We start from the raw sequence: 27,281 nt of genomic DNA, 5'->3' as shown, positions 1-27,281 counted from the left end.
GTTTTGAAGAATAAGTGAGAAAATACATGCAATGCACTAAGTACCTGGCACATTATGTCAGTAAATATTAGCTTCTCTAATATTTATGTGTGCAGACACTGAGATAGGGGTGGAGGACACAATGGTAAGGAAAACAGACTCAGCCCTATTCTTGTGTTGCTAAAAGATACAGATACAATTAAATAATCATACAAAGAAATTTAAAGTTGTGACAGAGAACCACAAAGGAGAGTCAGGATGCTACCAGAGCCCATAAGAGGGAAAGTTTCCCTAATCAGGGAAATCAGAAAAAGTGAGGAGGGGTTACTTAGCTGTGTAGGAGGAGAAGGAGAAGGCAAAAGGGTGGGATAAGTTTTTCAAGAAGAGGCAACAGTGTGGGTAAGGCCCTGTGTGGAAAGGAGCAGAGGCACAAGAACCTAGGAAGAAATGAGTGTATGTGGAAGAGGGGACGTGTGGTGAGAGATAAGACTGAAAATAGGAAGGAGCCAAGCCATGGGGCCACATTAAGTTTCCTTCTCTGTGGCATGAGCAGACTTGTGTTTTGCAAACATTCCTAGCTTCCATCTGATCAGAAGCCCTGCAGTGGATGGAGAAATACAGTTTGGAAGCTTTGGAGGATTCTCGATAAGAAATGCTGGTAGTTGCACCAGAGTAGAAATAAAGGTGAAGATGAGAAAAGACTGGGTTTTAGAGCTATTTGGTATGTGCAGTCAGTGGACTTTAGTGTTGGATTGAATGTGAGAGGTGAAGAAAGGGGGGCCACAGGTATAACTGGGCTTATAAAACTGGCTGGCTAGAAGTCACTAAGACTGGAAGTACTTGAAGATGTTTTGGGTTGTGAGGGAGGTTCAGAGAAGAAGGTAGAGATCAAAAATATGTTTCTGGATGTGGTCGATCTGAGCTGCTTTTTCTATATCTGCAAAGAAATGTCAAGTAGGTTAGTTGTACAAATGGCACTGGAGTTCAATGGAAATGTCTAGGCTGGAGATGAGAATTTGTGAATCGTCTATATCTACCTGTCAGTGAAACAGTAGCACTAAATCAAAGCACTAGAGAGAGAGTGTAGAGAGAATAGAGGAGAAGTCCTATGCAGGGGCTTTGGATAATGAAAACAGCAGATGCTGAGATGAAGATTGAACAGCATTGTTCTCTCTTTAACAAAACGAAGGCCACTGGTGACCTTAGCAATAGCTGTTTGGGAGACTGTTGGAGCCAGAAGCCAGATTGAAGTGACTGGGGAAGAAAAGTGTGTATCGTTCTTTCAAGAAGTCTGGCTCTCAAGGACAGGAGAGAAATAGGGTAATCACTGTAGAGATTTGACTGTTCCAGGGCCAGATTTTGTTGTTTTCACTTTTTAGATTGAAGAGAATTGAGCGTGTTTAAAAGTCAATGGAAAGACAATCACAAAGGGCAAATACTGTATGATTCTACTTATGTGAGGTACTTGGAGTGGTCAATTCATAGCAACAGAAAGTAGGTTGGTGGTTTTTAGGGCCTGGGGGAGGGAGGAATTATTGTTTAATAGGCACAGAGTTTCAGTTTGGGAAAATGGAAAAGTTCTGGAGATGAATGGTGCTGATGGCTGTACAACAGTGAATACATTTAATTCCACTGAGCCATTTTATTTCATATATATTTCATATATATTTCATATATATTTTGCCACAATAAAAAGAAAATTAATAAGCAGAAACCAGTTGATAGAGGGAGAAACTAAATATACTAACAAGGAGATCATAAGTAAGTGAAAGGGAGGATTAACCTCAGCACGACAAAGTCAACAGGAAGAAGGATGGGAGGGGGAGATAGCTAGAGGTAGTTTTTAGTGAAAGCATGAAAGGGCTTCTGTTTTCTCTGCAAAGTAGTATGCAAGGCCGTGTTGGAGGGAGGCTGCGTGGAAGAGGTTTTAGTAGAGGAGGTTTAAGCCAAGAAGGTTTGAAGTTGTCTTTGGGGAGAGTGGACGAGGGAGTAAGCCAGTAGAGTGGAGTAGGATTTCCAGGCCATGCTGGCCATGCTGAGGTTGGAAAGCATGAATTCAGAGAGAAATCAAGCTCTGTTTGATCAGGGATGGTATAATCTGCAGATCAGTAAGCAGCAGCAATAAAGAGAGGGAACATGGAGCAGCTCTGAAAATTCTCTCGGATTGGGGAAGCTACCTGCTCTTTGGCATCTCTCCATGTTTAGTAAAGAACTAAATCTCAATCCTGCAAAGATTCTGGAACTTTATTTAAAGCCAAGGTCAGGTTGTCTGGAAATTTGACTTTGATCAAATTCCTCCCTCAGCACTTCGTACATGACTGACTCGAGCAAGTTGTTTTATCTTTCTGACCCTCAGTTCCATTATTTGTGAAAGGGGAATAAGAAAAGTTAGCAGGCAGGGTCTTTGTAGGATCAAATGAGATTACTAAGCGTGGAGCACTTCTTCAGAGGTTGGTATGCAGCAAGTGCCCTGTAAATGGTGGCGATGGTTACAACTGAAGCTTAAAGGCCTGCCTGCGACTGTTGAGAAATCACCGTTCCTCCAAAATCTCAGGCAGATGGGCCTCTTGTCTCCCAGAAGGGACAGTCAACCGGCTTGGGGGCCACTTGGGAGGTGCTCAATAGAAGGGAAGTCAGACTTCTGTTAAAGGGGCCTTTTTAGGAAAAAAGTAAGATCGTGATTCTCATATAAAAAATGAACATGTGTTAAGGACTCTCTTTTATTCATATGAAAGAACTAGTCAGATGTTCTAACTGGTTCAGAGGTAAAGTCAAAACAGCATGAATTCTAAATAAAGGAGTGAAACTTTTTTCCATGAGGTGGGCAGGAGGAGGAGGGAAGTCATTTGATTTACTCAGTCTGGCAAGACTGAGTAAACTATACTTCGCTACAATTTACAAAGAGTCCGAATAACAGCTTCCGTAGAATCAGAACCTGGTAAAGAGAAAGGGTGTGCTGTAGGCAATGCATAGTTTTTCACTGAATACAGCATTTTTTCCTTACGCTTCCAGATTGCTGTGTTCCCTCTGCCAGGGCTGAGAGCGGGGTGGCCATCTTCCCAGGGTACACTGTCCACCTTCAAGAAAGCCTTTTCTGGTGCTCCTCAGGCACACTGTCCCTCCTTCCTTTCCTTCCATAAGTGGCACCATGCCTCTGGGCTGTTCCTTTAACACTTTTGTCATGGGCAGCTCCATGTCCATGCCTCTTGTGATACTGAACTCTGGCTGACAAATTTCTCTCATTGCCCTTTCTCATCTTGATATCCTAGGAAGCTGACAGTCTGTCTTCTCTATCTTTTGCCCTGGTTGGTTATTCCAGCTATTGTGTGTATGTTTCTGTGAATGAGCAAACTGAGTCCCCACCACTGCACACAGAGAGCCGCTGGCACCCAGAAGTCACTGAGGGAAGAGTAAATTTGGTAATTTTTGCCTTAGAGCGGTTCATTCTCTTCTCAAATGGAGAACTCCTGACAGCAACTGTCTTCTGAGGGTGGCTGACTGGGCTCCAGTTGGTTCAGCCCTCCTCCCCACCCCCACCTCCACCCTCACCCTACCACAGAACACATGACCATTTGGGCATCTGGGCTGTGAGAGAACCACAGATGGGGAGGGAGCTGTGGTTTTCTTATTGAGAAGTGAGGAGGCTTTTTATAGAGAACGGTCTCATACTGTGAAGTTTCAGCACATATATTTAGGTATATATATGCCAGGTGTTGTTATGAGATTCAACAGGAAAACCACATATAGCTCAATGTCGCCCTTTAACTGATTTCAATTCGGACTTTAAGTGTAAACAGGTTTCTTGAGACTCAGCTGAGCCCCTGCTGTGCTCACTGGGCCTGAGGGAGGAGATAATGGGATAAAAAGGCTCAGTGGCTTCCTTAGGAAACTTCTGAGCAGGTTGGGGCGAGAGAAAACCTACATTGGGTGCATAGCCATAGTTGTGCTGATCACTTTAACCAGACATTCTCAGGTCTGATGGGGCTTAACCTGAGAAAAAAGCTGTTGCATTGCTATTTATTAAATGCTTTTACTGTCTAAAGCCATGCATCTCTTACTTCATTTGATCTTTGTGACAACCTTGTGAGGTGGGGTTACCAATCCTTATCTTGCATGAGGACACTGGGGTTCAAAGAGTTTGTGTGCTTACCACCCAAAGTCTAGTCACCTTGTATTTGACCCCCTTTACCCTCTTCACACAGATGTTGTAAGGCTGTACATATAAAATGTACATAATGTTAACCGATATTACCCCAATAAATTTAATAATTACAAGAAAGGAGTTTATGTGAGTTGCTCTGGATAGTGCAGAAAGTATGCGATAGCCATGGAATTTGGGTCTAGCTTTGTTTACCAGCAGCACTCTAAATCCCCTAAGTTTTCTTTAAGCTCCAATTTTCCTTCTCAAGATACTGACAGACAGATGTCTGGATAGCTGGTGGTGAGGGGTGTTTTTCATCAACAGCAGATCTAAAGACTGCTAGGGTAAGCTGGGTGATTTTCATGGAACTCCCTTGATATGGTATTTTAGCATCATGATTTGGGAGCTGAACTTTAGACACGATGGATATCATGAGTTCTGGGACTTCTTCATTTTGGCCAGCAGACACAATCTGGGTCACTGGTATTTTTCAGAACAAGAGCAGGAGCTGTGATGTAATATTGGCCTCAGCTTATTTCAAAGCTCTGGGTCATAAGTAGTTTTTAACATGTCACAGCTGCTCTCAGTCTTTTCTTTGTGTGGCCAATCCATCCGGTGTGCAGACAGCTGCCCAGATCCCATTCAGTCAAGCAAATAAGCTCCCACAAGACCTGCCTTGTATGGAGGAAGAGTGGAAGAATACAATGGTCTCCTCCCCGCAAGGGCTTCCATTTAGTTGAAGAGAAAACACCAACCCCTCTCCCCCTACGAAGTCAGTAAAGGTGCAGTGCAAAAGCAGGGTATAGTTTTTTTTTTAATGAGTTTGATTATTTTAGATACTTCATGTAAATGGAATCATGCAGTGTTTGTCCTTCTGTGTCTGGCTTATTTCACTTGGCATAATGTCCTTGAGGTTTATCCATGTTGTTGCATAAGTTAGAATTTCCTTCTTTTTTTTTTTGAGGCTGAGTAATATTCTATGGGAACAGATTGTTGAATGCTGATTGCCTGGGGCTGGGGTGAGGCAGAGAAGGGGAATTGTTGTTCAATTGGTATAGCTTTAGTTATGCAAATTGAATAATTTCTAGAGATCTGCTGTATGACATTATGCCTATAGTTGACAATACCGTGTTGTGCATTTAAAAATTTTTTAACAGGGTAGATCTCATGTTACATGTTCCTACTACAATAATAATAATAAAAAGCAGGGTGTATGTCACTGTGGGACTTTCCAGTCTCCAGAACTATGAGAAATGAATATCCTTTGGTTGAGCCACCTAGTCTGTGATATTTCCGTATAGTGGCTTGAACTAAGATAATACTTTAGTATGTATTTCTCATCTACATAGACACATGCATATATACACAGATGTGTCTATTTTAGAGATGATAGACTCAAATTGATACCACCAAATTCAATCTACACACATAAAGTTATTCCTTGCCTTCTCCATTCTGTATTTATATTCCCCCTTCTTTCACAGCGCGACTCCTGCTTCTGACAACCTCAGCACATTTATTTATTTGCTTAAATTTATAATAGGTCTAAAATAGTTTGTAAATTGTTTTGCATATCTGTACAGAAAAAAAAAAAAAAACACCTGCTAAAGAAAGTCCAGGATGTTTGTAGTTCTCCACCACATTTCACCCAAACCTGAGGTTATGTAGTCAAATAATATGTACCAAAATAACCTGAATCAGCCCTGTTTCTCTTCACTGAGATCATTGAACTCACTTGCAATTCAATTGTATTCATCTTATTTGAGTTTTAGATTTTCTTTTCCTTCCTCTTTTTAAAATATGAAGAATTTTAACATGCTTCCGAAATTCAGAACTATCAAAAAGATATATACTCTGAGAAGGGTGACTCCCTCCTAAATTCCTTCTGTCCTGTTCCACTTTTGCACTTTTGTAGGTAGCCAACTTTATTGTTTTCTGATCTGTCCTTCTGTGTTTCTGTTTGTAAAGACAAATAGATGCGTATTTATTTTGTAAATTCCCCTCATTTCTTACACAAAATGTATTGGACTATATACTGTTTATACTCTGCTTTTCCCCAATATCTTCTGAAAATCTCTCCGTACCAGTTTATAGAGATCTTTCTCACTCTTTGTTATAGTTGCGTAGTACTTTTTGTGGATAAGTTTCATGGCTTATTCTATCAATCTCTCTTGCTTGGACATTCAGTGCTTTCCAACATTTACTTTCTCTAATACTTTATAATTCTTTTGATGACTTCCTGTGATGCCAGGTAGAATTATTGGCCCCTCTAATTTGGAGTTTGTGGGGGCTTCAATTTGTGGTCCCCGTCTTTCAGAGCACCTCCTATCCAGGTCCAGGTTACAATGGTCAGGCATTCCCTTAAGGCCCAGGGCCTCCATGTAATTATTATCTACTCAAGATCCTGACCACCCCTTTGTCTATCTTCCTATAGCACTAACTTGCTTTGCAACTCTGGCAAATTTGCAAATCTGGCAGCCACAATACACTTTGTTTTATCATCATTTAACATATTTAAATGAAGGTTGCCTAGTAGAGGGGGAAAAGATAAAACAAACCTTCATTTGCCTCCTAGCTCCATCCCTTTCTAGTTGTGTGATCTTTGCCAATTACATAATCTCTTAGAGCTTCCTTTTCATGCCCTGTTTGGGGCTTGGAAATATTGTGAGGAATAAAGAGAAGACATTGACCAGGACTGTTGTGTGAGTTTAACAAAACCATTAAGTCTAGGCTCTATAAGGTAAGATATACCGATATCTACACACATACACATGCGCACGCAGCCATAGTTTCCTAGGCTTGTTACTAACAAAATGCCACAGAGGCGGCTTACACAACATAGATTTATTTTCTCACAATTCTGAGGGCCAGAAGTACAAGATCAAGGTGCCGTCAAGGTTGGGGTTTCTTCCTGGTTCATGAATGATTGCCTTCTCTGTCTCCACATGGCCTTTCCTCTGCGTGCATGTGAAGAGAGAGAGCTCTCTGATGTCTCTTTCTTTTCTTATAAGGGCATTAGTCTTGTCAGTTTAGCGCCCAATCCTTATGACTTCATTTAACCTAATTACCTCTCTAAAAGCCCTATTTCCAGTATAGTCACGTTGGGAAGGTAGGACTTCAACATACCTTGTTTCCCCGAAAATAAGACCTAGCCGGATCATCAGCTCTAATGCACCTTTTGGAGCAAAAATTATATAAGACATGATCTCATTTTACTATGCTATAAGACTGGGTCTTTATAATATAATTAATATAATATAATATAATATATAATATAAGACCGGGTCTTATATAAGACTCGGTCTTATATAAATTTTTTGCTCCAAAAGGTGCATTAGAGCTGATGGTCCGGGCTAGGTCTTATTTTTGGGGAAACACAGTATGCATTTGGGGAAGGGGTAGAAACAATTCAATCCAGAACAAGGAAAAAAAGCCCAACATATTCACAATGGTAATATCTGAAGAATACAATTATGGATGGTTATTATTTTCTTCTTTTTGTATATATAGATGCATGTGTTTTCTTTTCTTGTATTTTCTCAGTTTTTGCAGTGAATAATACTCCATGTCTCTGGTGTAGCCTTTTCCTGGCAAGTGTTCCTTGGGGTTCTCTGGCTCTGGCAATGACTTACTCTCCTTATGATGAGGTCCCCTGGGATCTGCTGAGCTCAGGTCAGACTCTGCCCTTGGGTAGTCAGTAGAGGTGCATTTGAGAGGAGCTTTACGAGTATTCTCCCCCAAGTTCCTTCCATTGCAGTTGGAAAAATGATAGTCAGAGATGTTGTCTGAGCACAGCTGGTCACCTGGGCACCTGGGCAGGGCCTCCAGGATGGTATTGTCCTATATTTAAAGCACCTGAGGCCTAAAGAGGGGAAGTGACCCACCTACGACCACAGCCTGAGTTAGACATAAAGTGGTCTCCCAGTTCCCTGAGCTGTTTGAGTCATTCTGTTTTTTTTGTTTTGTTTTTTTTGTTTGTTTGTTTAAAAACTCTTTGACATAACATAAAGGGCTGTAAGAATTAATGTGGCAAGTTCAGAACCATGTCCATTTAAGGTTGAGGGGTGCTTGCTGGCTTCTTCCTTTTCCATCCACCAGGTCCTAGTCCTGGACACATTCTGTTTCTCCTCTCTGGATAACACTAGCATTTATCTTCACATTTGCTCAGTTTCATGGATTACTTTTTCATTTGCTTCAAGTAGCTGAAGTAAGTGACCATTTTGTTATTGTGTGTGGAGAGTGGCCCAGAGCCTGACAGTGCGCTGGCTTGTTGAAATATCTCGTGGTTTATGAATGTAGCCCCGTGGGAGCAGAAACAACATGCTGGTAGGTGCCGACCTCTGGTCCTGGCTCTGCCTCCAACTCATCTTGACGCCTCAAACAATGTCTCGTCACTCTGGGCCTCAGTTTACCCATCGGAAAATGATGGATTTGGATGTAGTCCCTCGAGGATCTCGCAGCTGTGATACTTTACAACTCGGGCAAACAGCAAGATTCTCCTTACACTGCCATACCCCTCATCAAATGCTTTCTTTGCCATCTCCTTGCAAGAGCCATGGGCGTCCCGTCCCCCCCTCCTTGTGTGAGGCAGTGCAGGATGTAGATTAGAAGTGTGGAGTCTGGAGTCAGACAGTAGGGCTCCAATTCAGACTCCCGGTTTATTAGCTGTATGGCTTGGGCAAGTTACTTAGTATTTCTGAGTTCTAATTTATAAAAATGGGCGTATTAATAATTAACTCCTAAGGCTGTCCTAAAGATGGACTGAGATAGAATCTGAAAGTACTTGGCTTGGAATCAGCATCATTAAATGGCATATACTGTTATCATTGCTGTGTCTTTTATTGTAAAGGGGAAAACTTTGTGCGTCTCTCTTGGGTGTCTGAGGACAGTGAAGCCACAGATCTTGGGAAAGTCTCAGTGCCCGAAGTTGCTGCCACTGGCCTCCTGCTTTGTATACTAAGAAGATTGCGGGAGAGAGGCTGTGGCAGGAGACATTTTTTAAAATCCTAGTTATCACTAATCCTCATGAGTACATATAGATCACCTGACATCAGTACTCTGCATAGAAAGAAGCATAGCACAAGGAAAGACATGCTTTTAATGTGCCACCTGTTTAGAGGGGTATGGAGTGAGATGAGGATAGGGAATGAAGTTGCAGAATTCTGGCTTGGAAGACTTGTATAGAATAGTGGGGTTAAGCTGGTGACAATGAGGCCCAAGGGACAGCCCAAGGGACCCTTCGGGCTATAGCATTGAATTCCTGTGCTGTGAGTTACAGTGTCCCCGTAGAAAGAGGATAGAACTTAAAGTTGGAAGATGTAGGTTCCATTCCTAGTTCCTATGGCCTCTCAGCTGTAGGACTCCAGGCCAATTCTCTCATGTTTGAACTTCAAATCCCCCCTCCATCCCCACAGGCACATACCAGTTGCTATTCTATGTTCTTATTTTAAGAAATGGCCTGCGGTGCAGGAGTCCCCATTGAACCCCTTTTCTTTCCCTTTTAATACCAATTAGTCTACAAGTCTAAACTGACCATTGTAACTCTTTTTCTTTATTCCTCCATCGTTTCTTATTTAGGCTACAATAGCAGGATCTATCTGGTCTCCCTCTCTCTGCAAACTCTAGTCGAGAACACTACTCTGTTTAGATCCCTCTCACTTAAAAGCCTTCACTGGTCCTCTAATCTACTGAAGAAACCCTAAGTTCCCTGGCATGACCCCTGCCTACCTTTCTCTGATCCCTTCTAGCCCTCTCTTTGTATCCTAGCCACAACTGGACAATCTGCAGTTCCCAAACAAGCTACTCACCGTAACAACTAAAATCAGGTTTCACTGCAAATGACAGGAACACTCTGCCTACCCCTTGACACTATCTTAAGATAAAAAAGTATTTCTCTCTCATGTAAAAAAAAATAAGTTCAAAGGTAGACATTCTAGAGCTGGTATGGTGTTCCAGAGTCAGGAACCCAGGCTCCTGTTACCTTATGCAATTGTCATTCTACTCTGTGACTTCCATTTCATAGTCCAACATGACTGCTCCAGCTCCAGCTATCAATCCACCTTTAATCAGCAGAAAAGCGGAAGGAACAAGGAAGGGCATGACCCTGCCTCTAAGGACACTTCCTGGAAATTACACTTGTTGACACACCATTGGCCAGAATTTTGTCACAGGGCCATACTTAGCTGTAAGAGAGGCTGGGAAATTTTTATTTCAAGTAGTTTGATTTTTAGGTAGCCATGTATTGAGGTAAACATCAAAAGTATTGTTACCAAGGACGAAAGAGAGAATGGATATTGGGTGACAGCTAGCAGTCTGCCACATGTTTTCACATCTAGAGATTTGCGCACGTTGTTCCTTCTGTCTGGGACAACCAACCTCTCGCCGTCACACTCTCCTGGCTTGGCCTATTTTTATTTGTCCTTTAACACTCACTCACCTCATGACCATCTTCATCCATGACCGTACCCAATACAACCTCACGATCCCTGGCCAAGGTGGGCTCACCACCAATATTTGTTGTCTCAAAACATACTAAGGAAACAGGCTTATATTCTTCAGGCTTCCAGGGCCTCCCTAGATCTGGAGGAAGATATGGAGATGAGGTAGCTAAATGATCTCAGAGGCTCATGGCAAATTGCTGTTCTTTGGATTGTACATAGACCATTCACCCTCCCATGGTTGTTGTTCAGCTACTGCAGTGACATTGATGAGGTCTCTGCCTTCTTGATGGTGAGTGATTGAGGTGGGAAGGAATTATGGTTGTGACTCTTGCTTCCATGTGCAGTCAGTTCTTGATTTGATTTCTGTCATTTGTTCCTCTTATTTTCTACCTGAACAACGTCATCTCCCACCTGGTTTTTAAGATGAATGTCTGAGGGCTAATCTCTTATATAAGTTTTGGCCTTCTTGAGAGGGACCTGGCTTCTTTCACTGTAAACCTTTGGGGCCCCTTTTCTGTCTTTCTCGTTCACTCCTGTACCCCATTTGATGAATGTGAAGGCCTAGGGAGATTACCCGACCTGTTTGTGGTCACCAGGTAAATTAGCTGCAAAGCCAAGATTTGACTCAGGTCTTTCTGTATCCAACTCTACTATCTTTCACCTGCTGCTACACTTTTCTTATTTTGATAAGTAATCTAATTAACATTTCTGTGCCTAATTTCCCCCCTGAATTTAAATTCTTAGGATAAATGCCAGAAAAGTGAAATTACTGAATCAAAGGGTATACATATATTTTTTTAAAGGATGCTAATACATTTTGCAAAATTGATCCAGCAGGGTTGTCCCATGAAATCTTATCACTATCACATTTTGCCCAGGTGGGTTTTACTACCACATGCAGGCCAATTTGGGAGCCTGGGATTGTGGGGGAGGAGAGGAGCTGTGACTGGTACCCAGAAGGTTGCCCATGAGCATCTCATCAGCCTGGTGAGAGTCTCAGGTTTAAAGATGCATGTTTTTGCATATACCATGGCTCCTAAACAGAAAACAATACTTCATTTGGTGCTCAACCACAGACATAGCCATCTGTTCCAATGCCAGAGAAACCACTGACTGTGTTGGACTCGTGAAGAGTACTATGTCCATCTCCATCATGATGTGTAAATACTGTGTCCTGGACTTTATAGTAGATTGAAAGGATTTCCAGAGATTATTTTGGTTTGATGACATTCTGACTTTAAACCTCACCCCTTTGATCCCCAACTTAAGTATGACTGCAGGGACTAACGTGAGCCATTTTCACTATACCCTTGTCCCATTAATCTGCAAGTCTGAGTGGAGCCCTTTCTGCTCTATGGCCAATCAATTCTGACAAAATGCCCCTTCAGGTCTACATGGTTTCGGCTGGCCTCTTTGCCTTCTTCTCACTGAAGTTAAGGGCTGCACCAAAACGTAGAAGCCTCACGGGGCTCAGGGGCTTCAAGTGTGATGTGTCAGTTATTATTATTATTTACATGTAAATGTCCAAGTGACAGTTTATCTGTTTCTTCCTGCAGTTGGTCACCACAGAAGAGAGCTTCCTAAAAGATAGTTTGTACAATGAAGGAATCCTAATTGTGTGGGACCCGTCTGTTTACCACTCAGATATCCCAAAGGTAAGTGGGTATCCATGGGAAACAGGGATTCAGTCTCCTGCTTGTCTATAGATTATCCTGAGTGGGTGTTTAAGTCATAGCTGACCAGGGCCATCCCTGAGGACTGGCTATTTCAGTTTTAGGATACTCTCCTTCATCTGGACCAGCCCCGTTTTGCATTATATGTCTCCTAATTATGGCATATATCAGGAGTAATAGTGGCTGGACTTCTCACCATATGAGGTGGATTAATACAATAATTAACACAATTATTCCTCCTGAGTATCAGCGGAAATGGTTACTATCAGCAGACAGTGCTTACTATTATTTCTATAAATATTACCAATTGTGTCCCACACTTCTAGTTTCCAGAATTCTTCTCATTTAACTCTCGTAACAATGTGCGGAAGTATACAGAAGCATGGTTGCTCCCATTTTACAAATGAGGAAACTGGAATGTGGAAAGGGCAAGTCACCTGTCCCAGGGCCAGATCTGTAACATCAGCTCATTCAGGGAAGAAGACAGGAGTCTCAGAGCTGCTGGACTCTCAGCTTCTCCGGAATGGCCCTCTCCCTGTTGGCCATGCACGTCAGTTGGCCTCTCCTGGATATGGGCTGCCGTGGCTGCAGGAAGGAGAATGGCTTTAGGAAGGACAGCGAGCACTGTTCGTGGGACACCGGATTCTTAAGTTGGATGTACCAATAGCTAACAGGCCCTCGCGATCCCTTACACACTCACTACCTCAGTTTTCACAGTTTTGCACTGATCTCACTTAGGACTGAAATTTGCCCAGGTCAGGACAAAGATTTGGAAACCACAGATGTGGCAAGCTGTGTCCCAGTTTTCACCCATTTAAAAATAAAATGAAAGGTGGGGTTAGATGGTGTTGAGGGCCCTTTCAGCCCTGATATAATTCCCCGATTCTATGATCTTCAAGTCTGAAGCTGTTCCATTGTCACCAAGCTCAGCGTTCCCAGTGAGCACAGGCTACATGCCGGGTCCCCTCTGCTATCAAGTGAGAACTGTGATTGGCAGAGAAGTCTGGGATCTGCTCCAAGGAAGGGGCTGTGCCTCAGGATTCTGCATTGGTCCTTCTCCACCTCCCCTCAAAGTCCTCAGTTGAGGATGACTTCCTGGGGGCAGCGGTGGCGCTGGCACATTTCTCTCCTTGAGACCATTTCCTTCTTTTTCAGTGGTACCAGAATCCCGACTATAGATTCTTTGATAACTACAAGAGCTACCGGAAGCTACATCCCGATCAGCCCTTTTACATCCTCAAGCCCCAGATGCCTTGGGAGCTGTGGGATGTCATTCAAGAAATCTCCTCAGAGGCAATTCAGCCAAACCCCCCATCGTCTGGGATGCTCGGTTAGTCCGTGTCTGGGGAAAGACCACTTATGTTTGTTTTTAGAAGAGATTAGCTTTCTTCTGGGGTCTCATTTATTCATTTGTTTGTTCGTTCATTCGTTCATTCTTTCACTAAGCGATTGCTAGGTTTTTGCTGTATTTGTAAACAGGGCCAAGTTCTAGCTAAGATACAGCGATGAATAAGATAGAATCCTTCTCCTTTACGGTGTTCATTGGGAGAGTTCCGTCGGGTAACTGAGGCAACATTGAGTGTGTGCCAGGAGAGAGTGACCACCCTGGTACCACAGGAGAGAGAACGCTGTCTAGGTGGACAGTCTAAGAGCTTTGTGGAGGAGTAGCTTTGGATCAGGCATGTGAGAGGGGCAGATTTGGCAGGTGGAGCTGAGTAAACAGAAGCACAGACAAGAGAGGAGGCAGGAAAACCAGGGGAATAGGGCTGGAACTCGAAGATGCGGAAAGTACTTGACTCAGGTATACAATTTGAGGGGGTGCCAAAAATTCAGTAACAAGAGAAATAATATCTTAATACAATATCTTTTAAAAATCACAATGCAAACATTTTGTGATAAATGAAATATCAAAATTTTAAATAAAGACGTGATCAGTAATGATGTCATGTAGAGCCATATTGGGAATCGAGGAAAAGAAAAAAATCAATAATACTTTATTCAAAATTTCAAAACATTGTTCACCCTAGTTAGCATCCTAGTCATAGCCCTGAGAGAAGGATAAGCAGTGAAGCTTGATTAGGTTTGGGGGACGATGAGCGTTGCTGTAGGGGCTGATGAGGAGAGGGCTAAGGTCAGAGTGCAGGGGACCCTGAATGCTGGCGACAGGCTTTCTCCACCCTTCTTGGCCCTTATGGAGTGTCTGCCTTCCGTCCCTTTCACTTCAAGTTTGGCTGACCATGAGTAATGTCCATGAGATGTTAGGCTCCGTATGCACAGGAAGGAAAGCGCCTTCCTTCAGGCCCCCACAGTGGACCACTTTGCCACTGATGGGCCCACCACACAGCATTGTGTAATTCCCCTCCCACCTTCCTTATGAAATTGTAAACTCCCTCAGGGTGGGGACTGTGTTTGACTCATCTAGTGTCAGGCACAGGATAGCCCTGTGGTAAAATTCCCCGAGTAAATGAACAAATACATGTTTAATATCAGAAACAGTCCTTATAAAAAGAAACAGGGGCTCTTATAGTCTCACATCTTTATGCCTTTGTCTTCAACTATTGGAGGGGTGTGTTTGGGGCTGCTTCCTTTTGAGTAGGAATAGTTGTAGAACCATCATGGTGAACACACTTTCCTGCTGCCCTACTCCCCTTCTGTGCCCATGCTGTTCCTTCCACTGCCAGTCCTCCTCTCTTGCCCATCCCTCATGGCCATAGCTCCTGCCAGGCCCCACACCAGTGCTCTGGGAGGTTTACGTGAGCCCTCTTTCATAGGAAATGCTCCTTCCCATAATTTCTAGAAGCACTTCTGCTGTGCCTGCATCCATTAATTGCAGAGGTGTCTTTTCTACCCCAGTGGACCAGTGGTAGCTGGAGGGCAGAAGTAGGGCTTTTCCCACATTGAATTCTTCTGGAACAAAGATGCTGCTAGCAGTTTATAGCTTTGCTGTTCGTGAGAACTGCTCTGTCAAAGATTCTCTATACTTATGGTTGGCCAAAGGCATCTTAAAGCCATAGTCTTATTTCATCCTAACAATTGCCTATGTGATAGGAGGAGTAGGTAGAGCATACCATTGGGGCAGATGAAGAACTTGAAGCTCAGAGAAGTATGTGTCCTGCATCAGATGACTGAGCTGCGGCAGTCTCCTGACTCTTGTTGGGTTTTCATCTCAGCGTCTGCACTGCCTCCCTGAGAGCACCGACCTGGCCCCACCCCCTCAGCTCCAATCTTCTGCCTGAATGAGCAGAGCCCAGCAATATAGCCCATGGTGTGTTCCTCTTCCAACTGTCCCTCCTTTCAGCTGAGGGAAGAACAGTCTTTCCTCACCACACTGTTTCCTGCAAGTACCGTAAGAAACACCTTCTCCCACATAGCACCATCTAAGTGGTTCCTCCGGGACATAAAAGTGGTAGAAAGTACTATATACACGTGATGGTACTGTCTCCTTGTCGCCTTGTCCTCTCTCTTCATATAGCTTATTCACACTGATACATTCATCGGCTGATGGATAGAGTCCTTTAACCTCCTGGTGTTTAAGGAGGACCTACAGGCACCAGGTCCTGGCTCATGTGCTGGGGATATAAAGGTGCACAGGCCTCCGTGGCCCTCTGGGAACAGCCGCTGGATTGGCTGACCAGGAGCACTCAGACTGGGAATCACAGTCATAACTAGGAATCCAGATACACATCTCCCCAAAGTTGGGGTCATTAGCTGTGGACTCATTGGGCAGAGCTCCAGGGTGTGGGATGGGTTGTCGAGCAGGACTCACCTCTGCTCCCTCTCCAGGCATCATCATCATGATGACGCTGTGTGACCAGGTGGATATTTACGAGTTCCTCCCATCTAAGCGCAAGACTGACGTGTGCTACTACTACCAGAAGTTCTACGACAGTGCCTGCACGATGGGCGCCTACCACCCGCTCCTCTTTGAGAAGAATCTGGTGAAGCACCTCAACCAGGGCACAGATGAGGACATTTACCTGCTTGGAAAAGCCAGCTTGCCTGGCTTCCAGAACATTCACTGCTGAGTGTGGGCTCCCGGACCAGGTGCCCTCACCTTCTCCATCAGGCATTTTATAGCCCATCTTTTGGTCCCCCTGGACCTAGGAAGACTGTTCCCAAACAATCCCTGCCTGTTCCTTGCACTCTAGGTCTTCTGTCCGCAAGAGCTCTGGAGCCCAAGGACCAGAGCTTCTGGACCCACGCACTTCAGGAGCCCAAGGGCAAGGAACCAGGTCCAGCTTACCACATAGCCACAGAGGTGTGTGGGTCCAAAGCTTCCTGCCACGCACATGTACACACATGTACACAGATAGCACCCATGTCTGAGGCAGACAGAGTCCTCCCCTCCTTCCGCATGGGTAAATGCAAGATGCGCTTTTCCTACCAGGGCTGCCAAAGCTGGCATGTCTTCCCCACTTGAATGATGTTTTTTCTCACAAACCAGCACTCTATATTGCTTGAAATCTGTACCTAGACATTGATTTCATGTTTTAAAGAAATTCTCCCAAATTATGATTATGCCTAGTAAAGAATGGCTCTGGGAGGCCATTCAGTGGATCTGGGGGGGCAAATAAGTGCCACGGGGCATAGGAACCATGCTCGATTCCTCCAGAACCAAGGTCCATGCCCCCAGGAGAGGCTGTGTTTCTATCACATTGGCTGGTTTGGCTGGTCCTTAGCCTAGGTGCTTATGTACAAAGGGTCTTGATGAACCCACATCCTTCTCCATATGGAGATGGAAGTACAGAAATATAATATCCACCCTCGAGTTGCTCACAGTTCAGTGGGAGTGACAGACGGGTAGGATTCAGTGAATTCAGTGCACCGGGGATCTGTAGAGAGGTGGGCTTGCTATGCTTTCTGTCTGTGCACCGAGGAGGGAGGGGCACACACTTGCTGTGTCTGCGGTCACAGAAGGCTTCACAGAGTTGGGGCCAGGGAGTGGATTTTGGAGGAAGTGGAGGAACGTGGCAAGCAGATTTTTTTTTGAGTCATTTGAGATGTGTTTTCCTTTCTGCTTTTATTTATTTATTCTCTAAGATCTGCCTGAACTTATAGGCTCAAATTATTTTTTTGAGGAAAACCCCTTTCCATGTCTGCAGCAGCAAGTGCAGCCCCATGGCAGACACCAGGCAAGCATGATGCCAAAAACCTGATTTCTCCAGGCTCAGCCTAACCTGACCTGACCCTACCCTACAGGCTGGGTTTTGCACACTGTATCCACCTCTTTCTTTTTAATGCCCACCCCCAAACTTCCTTCTAACTGCCATCTTGGTTTTTTTCCCCTTTAAAGTAGTCTTTCCCCCTCCCAAATTACTTCTAAGCGTTTTCTCCTTTAAAAGTATACTGACCCAATTTCTTTGACCTTCATGGGCCTTCTGTGAAAGGTCTCTCAGGGAGTAGGGATGTAGATCCCTAGAACTTAAAGTTGCTCTCAGAGGTCGGAACTTTAGGGACCATAGCAGATTATCACAGGTGGATCAGACGGCCCTGCCCTCCATCCCTCCAGCAAGGGAGCAGGGGCACAGTTTCCTGGCAGAGGCCCTCCCACTGTAGTCTGTAAACATGCTTTCCAGTTGGTGATGCTCATATCCTCTCCCTGGTGGAGAGACATCCTGGACAGGTACCTGGTGTGGAGACAGTAAAGGACTTGATCAAGGTCACTAAGTAATGCTGTAGAGCCAGAGCTCATAGCCCCAGGCTTCTGGACTCTTGAAGCTGGCCGCTCGTGCTCAAGGGTTTCTAATGTTTGAGCTCTGGAGAAGGTGCCTGGGAGCTGGAGTACTCATCTGCTGCCAACCCCTCAGCTTCTATGGGCAGTGAGAGGAGGCTGGGTTTTCAGATTGAAGCTCCCCTATTGACTAGCTATGCCACTATGGGCAAATTCTCCTTTCTGAGCCTTTGTTTACACATCTGTAAAATGGGGGTGATGAGCCTACTCACAGGGCTGTCAGGAGGGTCACATGAAACACCTGACCTGGCTCTGTTTCTGGCACCTAGCAGGTACCCTGTGCATGGCAGGTCCTTACTAAGGACCTGCTCTGTGCTCACACCTGGGCAGCACCCTACTTTGAGGGAGGCCAGAGATGGGGCCCTGTCCTTAGACAATTAATTGTCCCATTGGGAGACAACAACTCCCCTGCTTGGAATACCCAGGAAACCATCCAAGGTAGTGGAGGGTGCAGAACGTGCCCCTCTTTTTCCTACCTGCAGCCCAGGCCTGATTCTGCTTGGGAATGGGTGGAGGAGCCCTTGGGCCACTAACTGCTGTGTGGAACTAGTGTTTTCTGCCTCTCAGGGCCCATGAATTCCTGGCTTGCTTTTTGTTCAGATTTGACACACTCATTGAAATCTTTGAATCATGAACACTGAGTGCTGAAGCAGGAAATATATTACACTGAGACTACACTGGGTAGATGCTAGCTTTTAGTTACTACAAGGGATCAAATTAATTTAAGTGTGATTTCATTTCTGTGTTCTCTATGGAAACTCTAGTAAAACGCAAATAAGGGTATTACCATTAGTCTGGTGAGATGTTTAATATTTGTTACAGATAATTTAAAAAATTATGACTATTGTAGGAAAGCCCCTGTCTCGAAGTTGTTTTGTCTCCCTCAGTTGTAATCGCTTCATCCTTTTTCATGAAATCCTATAATCCTTTAACAAATCAAATAAGCTGTGGTTTGCAGTTGAAACATCAATCTCAGAAACTTCTGAGAAATGCCTAAGCTAATTATGAATTGCCCAAAGATTATGTAAAATTTTAAAATAAATGTTTTTATAAAAAGCTTGTCCTCTCTCCTTACTCGATAAGGGAATGACTGGTGATTATAAACTCTCATCTCCAAAGAGGACACAACCGGAGTCCTAAATCCCCAAATCCTCCACCACTAGCTCCTCTTCAGTGTTCCAAGGAAAGGAACGCTCACTTATGTGGCAGGATAGTAGTATCTGTGAGATATTGACAGGTTTATTGATATTTCTTCCTTTTGCTTTTGCTTGGATTAAAATGACTAAGCTGTTGTTCATGCAACACCTTGGGGAAGGGATGTAATAGGGCAGGAAGCAAACTAAAGGAAAGTTACCTTGGTTTCCAAAAGCCCAAAACCCTTAAAGGAATGATGTCCTAAGGGAATAGCCAAAATATGTGGATGAAAATCCTTAAGCTGAAGCTGAATAATATTGAATGTCAACTATAATTGTATATATATATATATATATGTATATATACATATATGGTCACAGGATGTGGAGTACAGCATAGGGAATAGAGTCAATGGAACTGTAACAGCTGTATACGATGTCAGAGGGGTAGTAGATTGGGGGGTTATCACTTTGTGAGGGTGTAAATGTCTAACTATTACATTGTTTTGTACACCTGAAACTAATTATATATATAATTATAATTATATATTCCTAAAAAAAAATCCTTAGGGGAAGCAGGAATAAAGAAAGAAAGAATAATTGCTTTTCCCCATCTGACCATCTCCTGTTAGGGGTTGAAAGTGTCTCCCTAAAACTTATATATTGAAGTCCTAATCTCCAGTATTTCAGAATGTGAACTTATTTGGAAATAGAGTTATTGCAGAGGTAACTAGTTAAAATGAAGTCAGATTAGAGTAGGGGAGCTCCTAATCTAATGTGGCTAGTATCCTTATAGAAATTTGGGGGTAGACATGCACACAAGGAGAATGCCATGTGAAGACAAAGGCCAAGAGCAGATCAAAGATGCTTCTGGAAGCCAAAGATTGCCAGGAAATCACCAGAAGCTAATGGTGAGAGGTATGGAAGATTCTCCCTCACCCTTCAGAAGGAACCAACCCAGCTGACACTTTGATCTCAGACTTCTAGCCTCTAGAACTGTGAGAAAATACCTGTTGTTGAAGCCAATCAGTGTGTGGTACTTTTTTGTGGCAATCCTAGCAGGCAAATCTCCCCACTCTTGCTTGTAACTCCATCTACAGAAGTCCTGTGAGGCTGGAAAGAACAGTGAAAGGAGTGTGGCTATCTGAGGGCCTGGAGTGAGGGTCCCATGCCCTGCTAATCCAGCCAAAGTTCTGGGAAGGATCTGCACGTCCTTAGAGGGTGAGGCTTCATGGGGATACAAGTCCAGGCAGATGGGACCAGAGGTGGCTTTGAAGGAGCCCACTGTTGTTGTTTGGAGAGTAATTTTTGATAATATCATTCAGTTTCATAACCAGAGTTCTAATGTAGTTTTAGATACATTATTGTTTTGAATAATTACTCAGAAACAAACTTCTTTTTTTTTTTTTTAATTAATTTTATTGGGGTGACAATTGTTAGTAAATTTACATAGATTTCAGGTGTACAATTCTGTATTACATCGTCTATAAATCCCACTGTGTGTTCACCACCCAGAGTCAGTTCTCCTTCCATCACCATATATTTGATCCCCTTTACCCTCATCACCCACCCCCCACCCCCTTACCCTCTGGTAACCACTAAATTATTGTCTGTGTCTATGAGTTTTTGTTTCTCATTTGTTTGTCTTGTTCTTTTTGGTTTACATACCACATATCAGTGAAATCATAGGGTTCTTTGCTTTTTCTGTCTGACTTGAGAAACAAACTTCTTATACTGTGACAGCCCATTCTTGATGTTTCTAATTTGTTCCATTTATCATTCTGTTGTAGCGCATCTTCAAAAAATTGTTTCAAAGATATACGTACAGGTCCTTACATATCTGAGAACGCTGTTATGTTTTCACACATGCAAGACAGATGGCCTAGATGTAAAATTCTAGGGATAAAAGTGTTTTTCTTCCCAAACTTGCATAATATAATCATATGCCTATGTAGTTGTATGATTCAAAAGTTGGAATGCAAAAAGTGCACATAGTTAAAATTTCTCTTGAAAAAGTCCTTAAAACATAATTCCAGATCTGGGCCCTTGAAAACTCAAAAGCTCAAGATAATCTTCTTTGTTTTTGTTTCTTGTTTTATGCCTTTTGGCTGAAGGCCCTCTTTCTCTAAAAAGTGACGGCCCTATATTTGCTGGGAAAACAATTTGGAAGTGGACTTTCATTAGGCAAAACATGAGTTATTTTGTGTGGTTATATAGATTGATCCCAAAAGGCCTAGATAAGTCTTTCTAGGCTTATCATGCTCTTAGCAAAGCTTACCAAGCAAAGTTAACTAAGATAGGTCAGTATCTTCTCTGGGAAGCCTGTCATTCCATACCATGTCTTCTGTCAAGGCTTGGGTAGGTGCCCCTCCACTGTGCTTTCCTTTTCCATTCTATAGTGATCGCCACATATATTACATTATCGTAAAGTTATGTGTTATCTCTTTCTCTCCACAAACATTGTAGGCTCCTTTGGGATAGGGCTTGGGTCTCATTTGACTTTATCCCTAATGTCTACTACACAGCCTGGTTCATAGATGAGCAATGGAAATTTATTAAACTAAACAGGAAGATGCAGTATTCTGGAAACACAATACTAACCAATGTATGAGGGTTCTATAATTATAAGAACATTTTAACTGCATGGAAGTGGTGACTGAGAAAACTAAATTTCATATCAAAAATAAGAAATCAGCAGAGAACATTTCTTCCCTGCATGTTTCACGTCCTATGATAAGAGGACCAGTAAGAAGCCAGTATTATGTATCAATAAACCCATTTTGTGTCTAAAGCAAATGCTCTTGTTCTCTGGGAAAAGTTTCAGTACCTCAGCCTTCCAGAAAGACACAGTAATAAAAATAACAGAAAACTTAATAAAATAATTAAATAACTGAATCCTTGATTATGGGTTTTAGTAGTCAGAGAGCATCAGTGACTTGGATTTGCCGTGTTTCCTTTATAGTTTCACGTCTTTGTAGACCCTTTGTAGATTCTTGTGTCACAGATAATTGTCACTTACGCTATCAATTTTATCCTTTAAAATTCTTTTCTTCTTGAAATATATAAAAAAATAACTTTCAGTGTAAAAGAGAAATACGTCCAGAAAATAGTGCCATATTTTTCTTTTATTTCTGTAATACAATTATTCCATGTTTACAGTAGAAAAATACAGATGTACAGATAACAGAAAAAGAAAAACACATTTTGTTATATTTCTCCCAAGATTGAAATATGCCATGTCTTTCTTAAGGGTGAATTAAATCAGCTTCCCGTCATTAAATGTTATATTTTCTACCATTTCCTCTACACAGTGAAGGTGGCACAATGAAACCCAAAAGACTCCTAGTATTTTATTTCTAGGCAGCTTGAACTCGGAAATTAGTGTTGGGGCGTGCCAACTCTTGCCTGCATTAAAAAAACTCAACAGCTTTATTGAGGTACAATTGACATATGATGACTTGTACACCCTTAACGTGACAATTTGACAGGTTTTGACTCAGGTACACACCTGTGACACCATTACCACAATCAATAATAAACATATCCATTACCTCCTAGAGTTGTTTCTTCATTCTTTATAATCCCCCCTTCCATCCCTCTCTGCTCCTCCTCAGCCTCAGGCACTTTCAGTTTTGTTTGTTTGTTTGTTTTTGTTTTTGTTTTTTACAATATATAGATTAGTTTCCTACAATGTGATATACACGGAACTATATAGTTTGGACCCTGTATCTATATCAGTCATGGTTCAACCAAAAAGCAGAACCAGTGGGGGTGGGGGTGTAAACAAACACATATTTTTAAAAGACTTGTTAAAGGGAATTGGCTTAAGCAGCTGTGGGGGCTGGTTAAGCAGTCTTTGTAAGGCTATGTCTCCATGTCTGATGATAGCACTTGAAGTCCACTGGGCAGGAAATCAGGAAGGAAAGATCACAAGCAGGCTGGAACCAACAAGCATGAGCTGAAACCTGTAAGCATAACCTAAAACCTAAGAGCATGAGCTGGAACCCCACAAGGACAGACTGAAATGCTTCTCCATTCTTGTTGCCTCTGATCTCGGTGATGAAGGTATCCTGCAGAAGCCAGGGCCCTTTGTCTAAAGGTACGCACATACCTGGCCCCAAAGTCAGAAAAAAGGAAGAATCAAGGGAAGGTAGAGCCAGATGCTGCTTCATGCCAACAGAGTCAGCAGATAGGCTACAGTGTATGTCAGCTACAATGTGGCTTTCCAATAACCCTCCAAAATTTCAAAAAGACCTCCCAGGTGAAACGTACAGGAGAGAAAAATTCTTGGAAATATAGTACAGACCAGCCAAGTTAATACATTACAAAGTCATCACATGCTCTTTTTTGCCTGGCTTCTTTTACTCAGCATAATTATTCTGAGATTCATCTATGTTGTTATATGTATTAATAGTGTATTCCTTTTTATTGCATTCCATTTTATGAATATGCCATAACTTGTAAAACAATTATCTCTGTTGATGAACATTTGGATTATTTCCAGTTTGAGACTATTATAAATACAGCTGCTATGACCATTTACACACAAACATTTCATTTCTCTAAGATAAATACGTAGTAGTAAAACATGATCTGGGACATGATAGGTGTTTATTTAACTTTTTAAGAACTGCCATTTTGTTTCCTAAAGTGGTTGTACTATTTTACATTCCCATCAGCAGTGTACGAAAGCTCTAATTCCTTCATATTCTTGCCAACACTTGGTAGAATGAATAATTTTAGACATTATAATAGATGTATAGTGTTATTTTGATTTTAATTTACAATTTGAAAATGACAACTAATATTCATCATCTTCTCATGTGCTTATTTACCATTTGTCTAGTATTTTTGGTGAAGAATATTTTCAAATAATTTGTCCATTTTGTATGAATTGTTATATTATTGAATTTTAAGAGTTCTTGATATTTTCAGGATACAAGTCTTTTATCAGCACTTGTGATCTATAAATATTTTTCCCCACTCTGTGTTTTATTTCATGCTCTAACAGTATCTTCTAAAGAGCAGACATTTTAAATTTTGAGGAAGTACAATTTATTAATTTATTCTTTTCTGAATCATGGTTTGGTTTTATAGCCAAGACATTTTTCCAAAATCCAAAGTTATAAAAAAATTTTAGGTTGTCTAAAGGTTTTATACCTTTAGGGCTATGATCCATTTTGAGTTAATTTTTATTTTGGTACAATGCATTGATCAAAATTCATTTTTTTTTTTTGCATATGGATATCCAATTGTTCCAACACAATTTGTTGCAAAGAACATACTTTCACCACTCAATAAGTTTTTTCAATTTTGTAAAAAAAAAAATTAATTTTCCATAGGGGTGTGGGTCTATTCCTGGACTACTCCATTCCATTGGTTTATCTGTTTACCTGGATACTGATTCCACGTTGTCATGACTACTGTAGCTTAAAATTTGTATTTTTTCCAAAAATTATTTTGGGTGTCTTAAATCCTTTGCATTTTTATATAAGTTTTTATATTAGCTTGTCAATATCTACAAAAACAAACATACAAACAAAACCCTGCTAGGTGCTGATTCGGATTGCACTGAGTCCGTAGATCATTTCGGGGAGAATTGGCATTATCGCAATATTAAGTTTCCACTCTAGGAACACCATATAGCTCTTCACTTACAGTCTTCTTTAATTTCTCTCATTAATTAATACTTTATAGTTTTTAGAGACAAGTCTCACACATCTTTGGTCAAATTTATCCCTAAAGAGTTCATATTCTTTTGCTATTATGTTTTTAAAATTTGAATTCCAAAATCTTTGTTGTTTGCTAATATATAGAAATACAACTGTATTTTTGTATACTGTGTTCTGTGATCTTGCTAAATTTACCGCTAGGAACTAACTTTATAGTAGATTCTTTGGGACTTTTTTACATAGGTATCATGTAATATGTGAAAAAAAGATAGTTTCTTCTTGGATTGTTTCCAGTGAGAAATCTGCTGTCATTATTATTATTATTATTATTATTATTATTATATTTTATTAGTTTCAGGTATGCAACACAATGATTAGACATTTATGCTGTCATTCTTTTATTTGTTCTTACTGTATGTAATTTGTCTTTTTTTCTTTTACTGTTTTTAAGATTTTTCTCTTTATCACTAGTTTTGAGTACAAATTTGATTATGGTGTGCCTTAGTGGAGTTTCCTTTATGATGTTTATGCTTAGGGTTATTTGAGCTTTTTGATACATGTGTTTATAGTTTCAATCAAGTTTGGAAAATGTTTGTCCATTATTTTCTCAAAGATTTATTTCTCCTCCTCTTTCTTTTCTTCATTGAAGACTTTAATGAGTTGTAGATTGCCTACTGCTATCCTGTATCTCAACAATGATCTTTCCATTTTTTTAAATTCTTTTTCTTTCTGTTTCATTTTGGATAATTTCCAGTGTTACATCTTTAAGTTCACTAATCTTTTCTTCTGCAATGTGAAATCTGCCATTAATCCTATCAAGAATATTTTTTGCCTGAGATATTGCAGTTTTCATCTTTCCTCTATCTTTTTGAATACATAAAATACAGTTTTAATGTTCTTGTCTCCTAATAGTATTGTGTTATTTCTGGATCAGTTTTGATTGATTCCCCCCTCATTGAGGGGAGACTTTTCCTGCTTCTTTGTAAACCTGGTAAATTTTAATGGGATACCCGGTATTATAAATATCTTCTTTTTTGGGTGCTAGATATTTCTGTATTGTGACAAATATTTTCGAGCTTTGTTCTGGGATGCAATTAAAATTCCTGGCAACCATTTGTGTGTGTGTGTGTGTGTGTGTGTGTGTGTGTGTGTGTGTGTGTGTTGGTTATTTTATTTTATTTTTTTTAAGATAATGCTTCTAAGCTTGTTTCCCATTTCTCAGGGATCAATGTTCTTTTTCTTTGTTACCAGATTTACAATTTTTTTAAAACTATTATTTTACCTTTTTATAGTGCTTTAGTTGTTTCATTCAGCATAGTAAATCAAGTCTCTTTTACTCTATCTTGGCTAGAAATTGAAGTCTCTTTTCATTAAAAGTTGAAGAAAATAAAGATGTCATGGGCATTTTACTTAAGTCAAATCTGATTTCATTCAATCATTTGGCTCTGTCTCAGAGGCTGGACAAGGGATTCTCTGGGTCTCTATTTCCTTTCTTGGTAAAGAGCCTCCTGCAAAAGGCCTTATCCAAAGGGGAAGGGACAGAGCTGAGGTGAACCTGCTTGGCTCAAGTTCAAGGAGTCACAATAAGAGGAGAAAGGGATATGAATTGTTTTATAGCTCTGTTATGGAATAGGAAGAGTGACCTCACTGTGCTGATCTCACTGTCTGCTATGCTTGGCCAGCAGTGAATAATCTCAGCTTTTTTCCCTTCAGTTTCACTCATGTGATTTATTTCTCATCAGACCTTGGTAAATTCCAAGTGAAAATGTGAGAAGACCCTATAAGTTCAGATTCCCTGAAACATCTATAGGCCATTGAGACTCAGTGTTCAATGAGCAGTCTGAAGCTCTGCCAATAGTAAATAAGGTAGTAAGGAAAGGCCGCAAGAGTGGCTGGTGCTTACAGAAGGGAAAAAAGAAGAGGAGGGAAGTGACATGAAGACAGATCCAATTCAGATCAATGCCTCTCAGTCCTATGGGGGTAGAGGTTTTAGGGGGCTGATATTTCAATTAAAGAGCTAAAGTCAAAGCATGAAAGAAAACTTGGGCAAACAAAAATGGCCTCTGACAGAGAAGTCCCAGGTGGAGTGTGTGTGAATGTACATACACAGGCCAGCCAGGCGGAGTAAAAGGAGGTGACATGATAGTGGGGGCCGCAAAGTAGTGTGGTTGCTTTGAGTAACTGAATTTTCAAAGTCTTTAGCTAGAAAAGTGACTCACTCTTTCCAGACATGAGGTATGGTCTTTCTGCGGTGATGAGGTCTGTGTTTGTCTCTAATGACGACATTTCTGCTCCGGGGCAGTCTACAGGTGGGCCAGTCCAGCTGAATAAACAGGGCCAGCACTGAAGCCTCAGGTCCTGGCATTACCCAAAACTCTCACTGTACTTTCTCAGATGTTGGTTTTTACCTCTTGCCAAAGGAAGACTAAATGAGCCTTAAAATAGGTGGGAAAAAGTTACATAAAGTTTTTATCAGGACACCCTGAAACCCACTTGTCGAAGGTCTATCTGG

The 27,281-nt window shown here is 41.6% G+C and overlaps 1 protein-coding gene across 17 annotated transcripts in view; it reads left to right on the top strand.

Annotated features, from left to right (window-relative positions):
* Positions 1–19,188, top strand: part of ST6GAL1 (ST6 beta-galactoside alpha-2,6-sialyltransferase 1) — a 132,104-nt gene extending 112,916 nt beyond the window's left edge. For all 17 annotated transcript variants that reach the window (XM_081068910.1, XM_081068902.1, XM_081068900.1 and 14 more), the window contains 3 exons: positions 12,117–12,215; positions 13,389–13,563; positions 16,017–19,188. In XM_081068910.1, the coding sequence (XP_080925036.1) occupies positions 12,117–12,215; positions 13,389–13,563; positions 16,017–16,258 (516 nt within the window). In that variant the 3' untranslated portion in view covers positions 16,259–19,188. The remainder of the gene's footprint in view (positions 1–12,116; positions 12,216–13,388; positions 13,564–16,016) is intronic.
* Positions 19,189–27,281: the final 8,093 nt, after the last annotated feature.

Source organism: Rhinolophus hipposideros (assembly GCF_964194185.1).
Source record: "Rhinolophus hipposideros genome assembly, chromosome: 2".
NCBI classification, from domain to species: Eukaryota; Metazoa; Chordata; class Mammalia; order Chiroptera; family Rhinolophidae; genus Rhinolophus; species Rhinolophus hipposideros.
The sequence above is the reverse complement of the archived record's forward strand: the minus strand, read 5'-3'. Positions and strand labels throughout refer to the sequence as shown.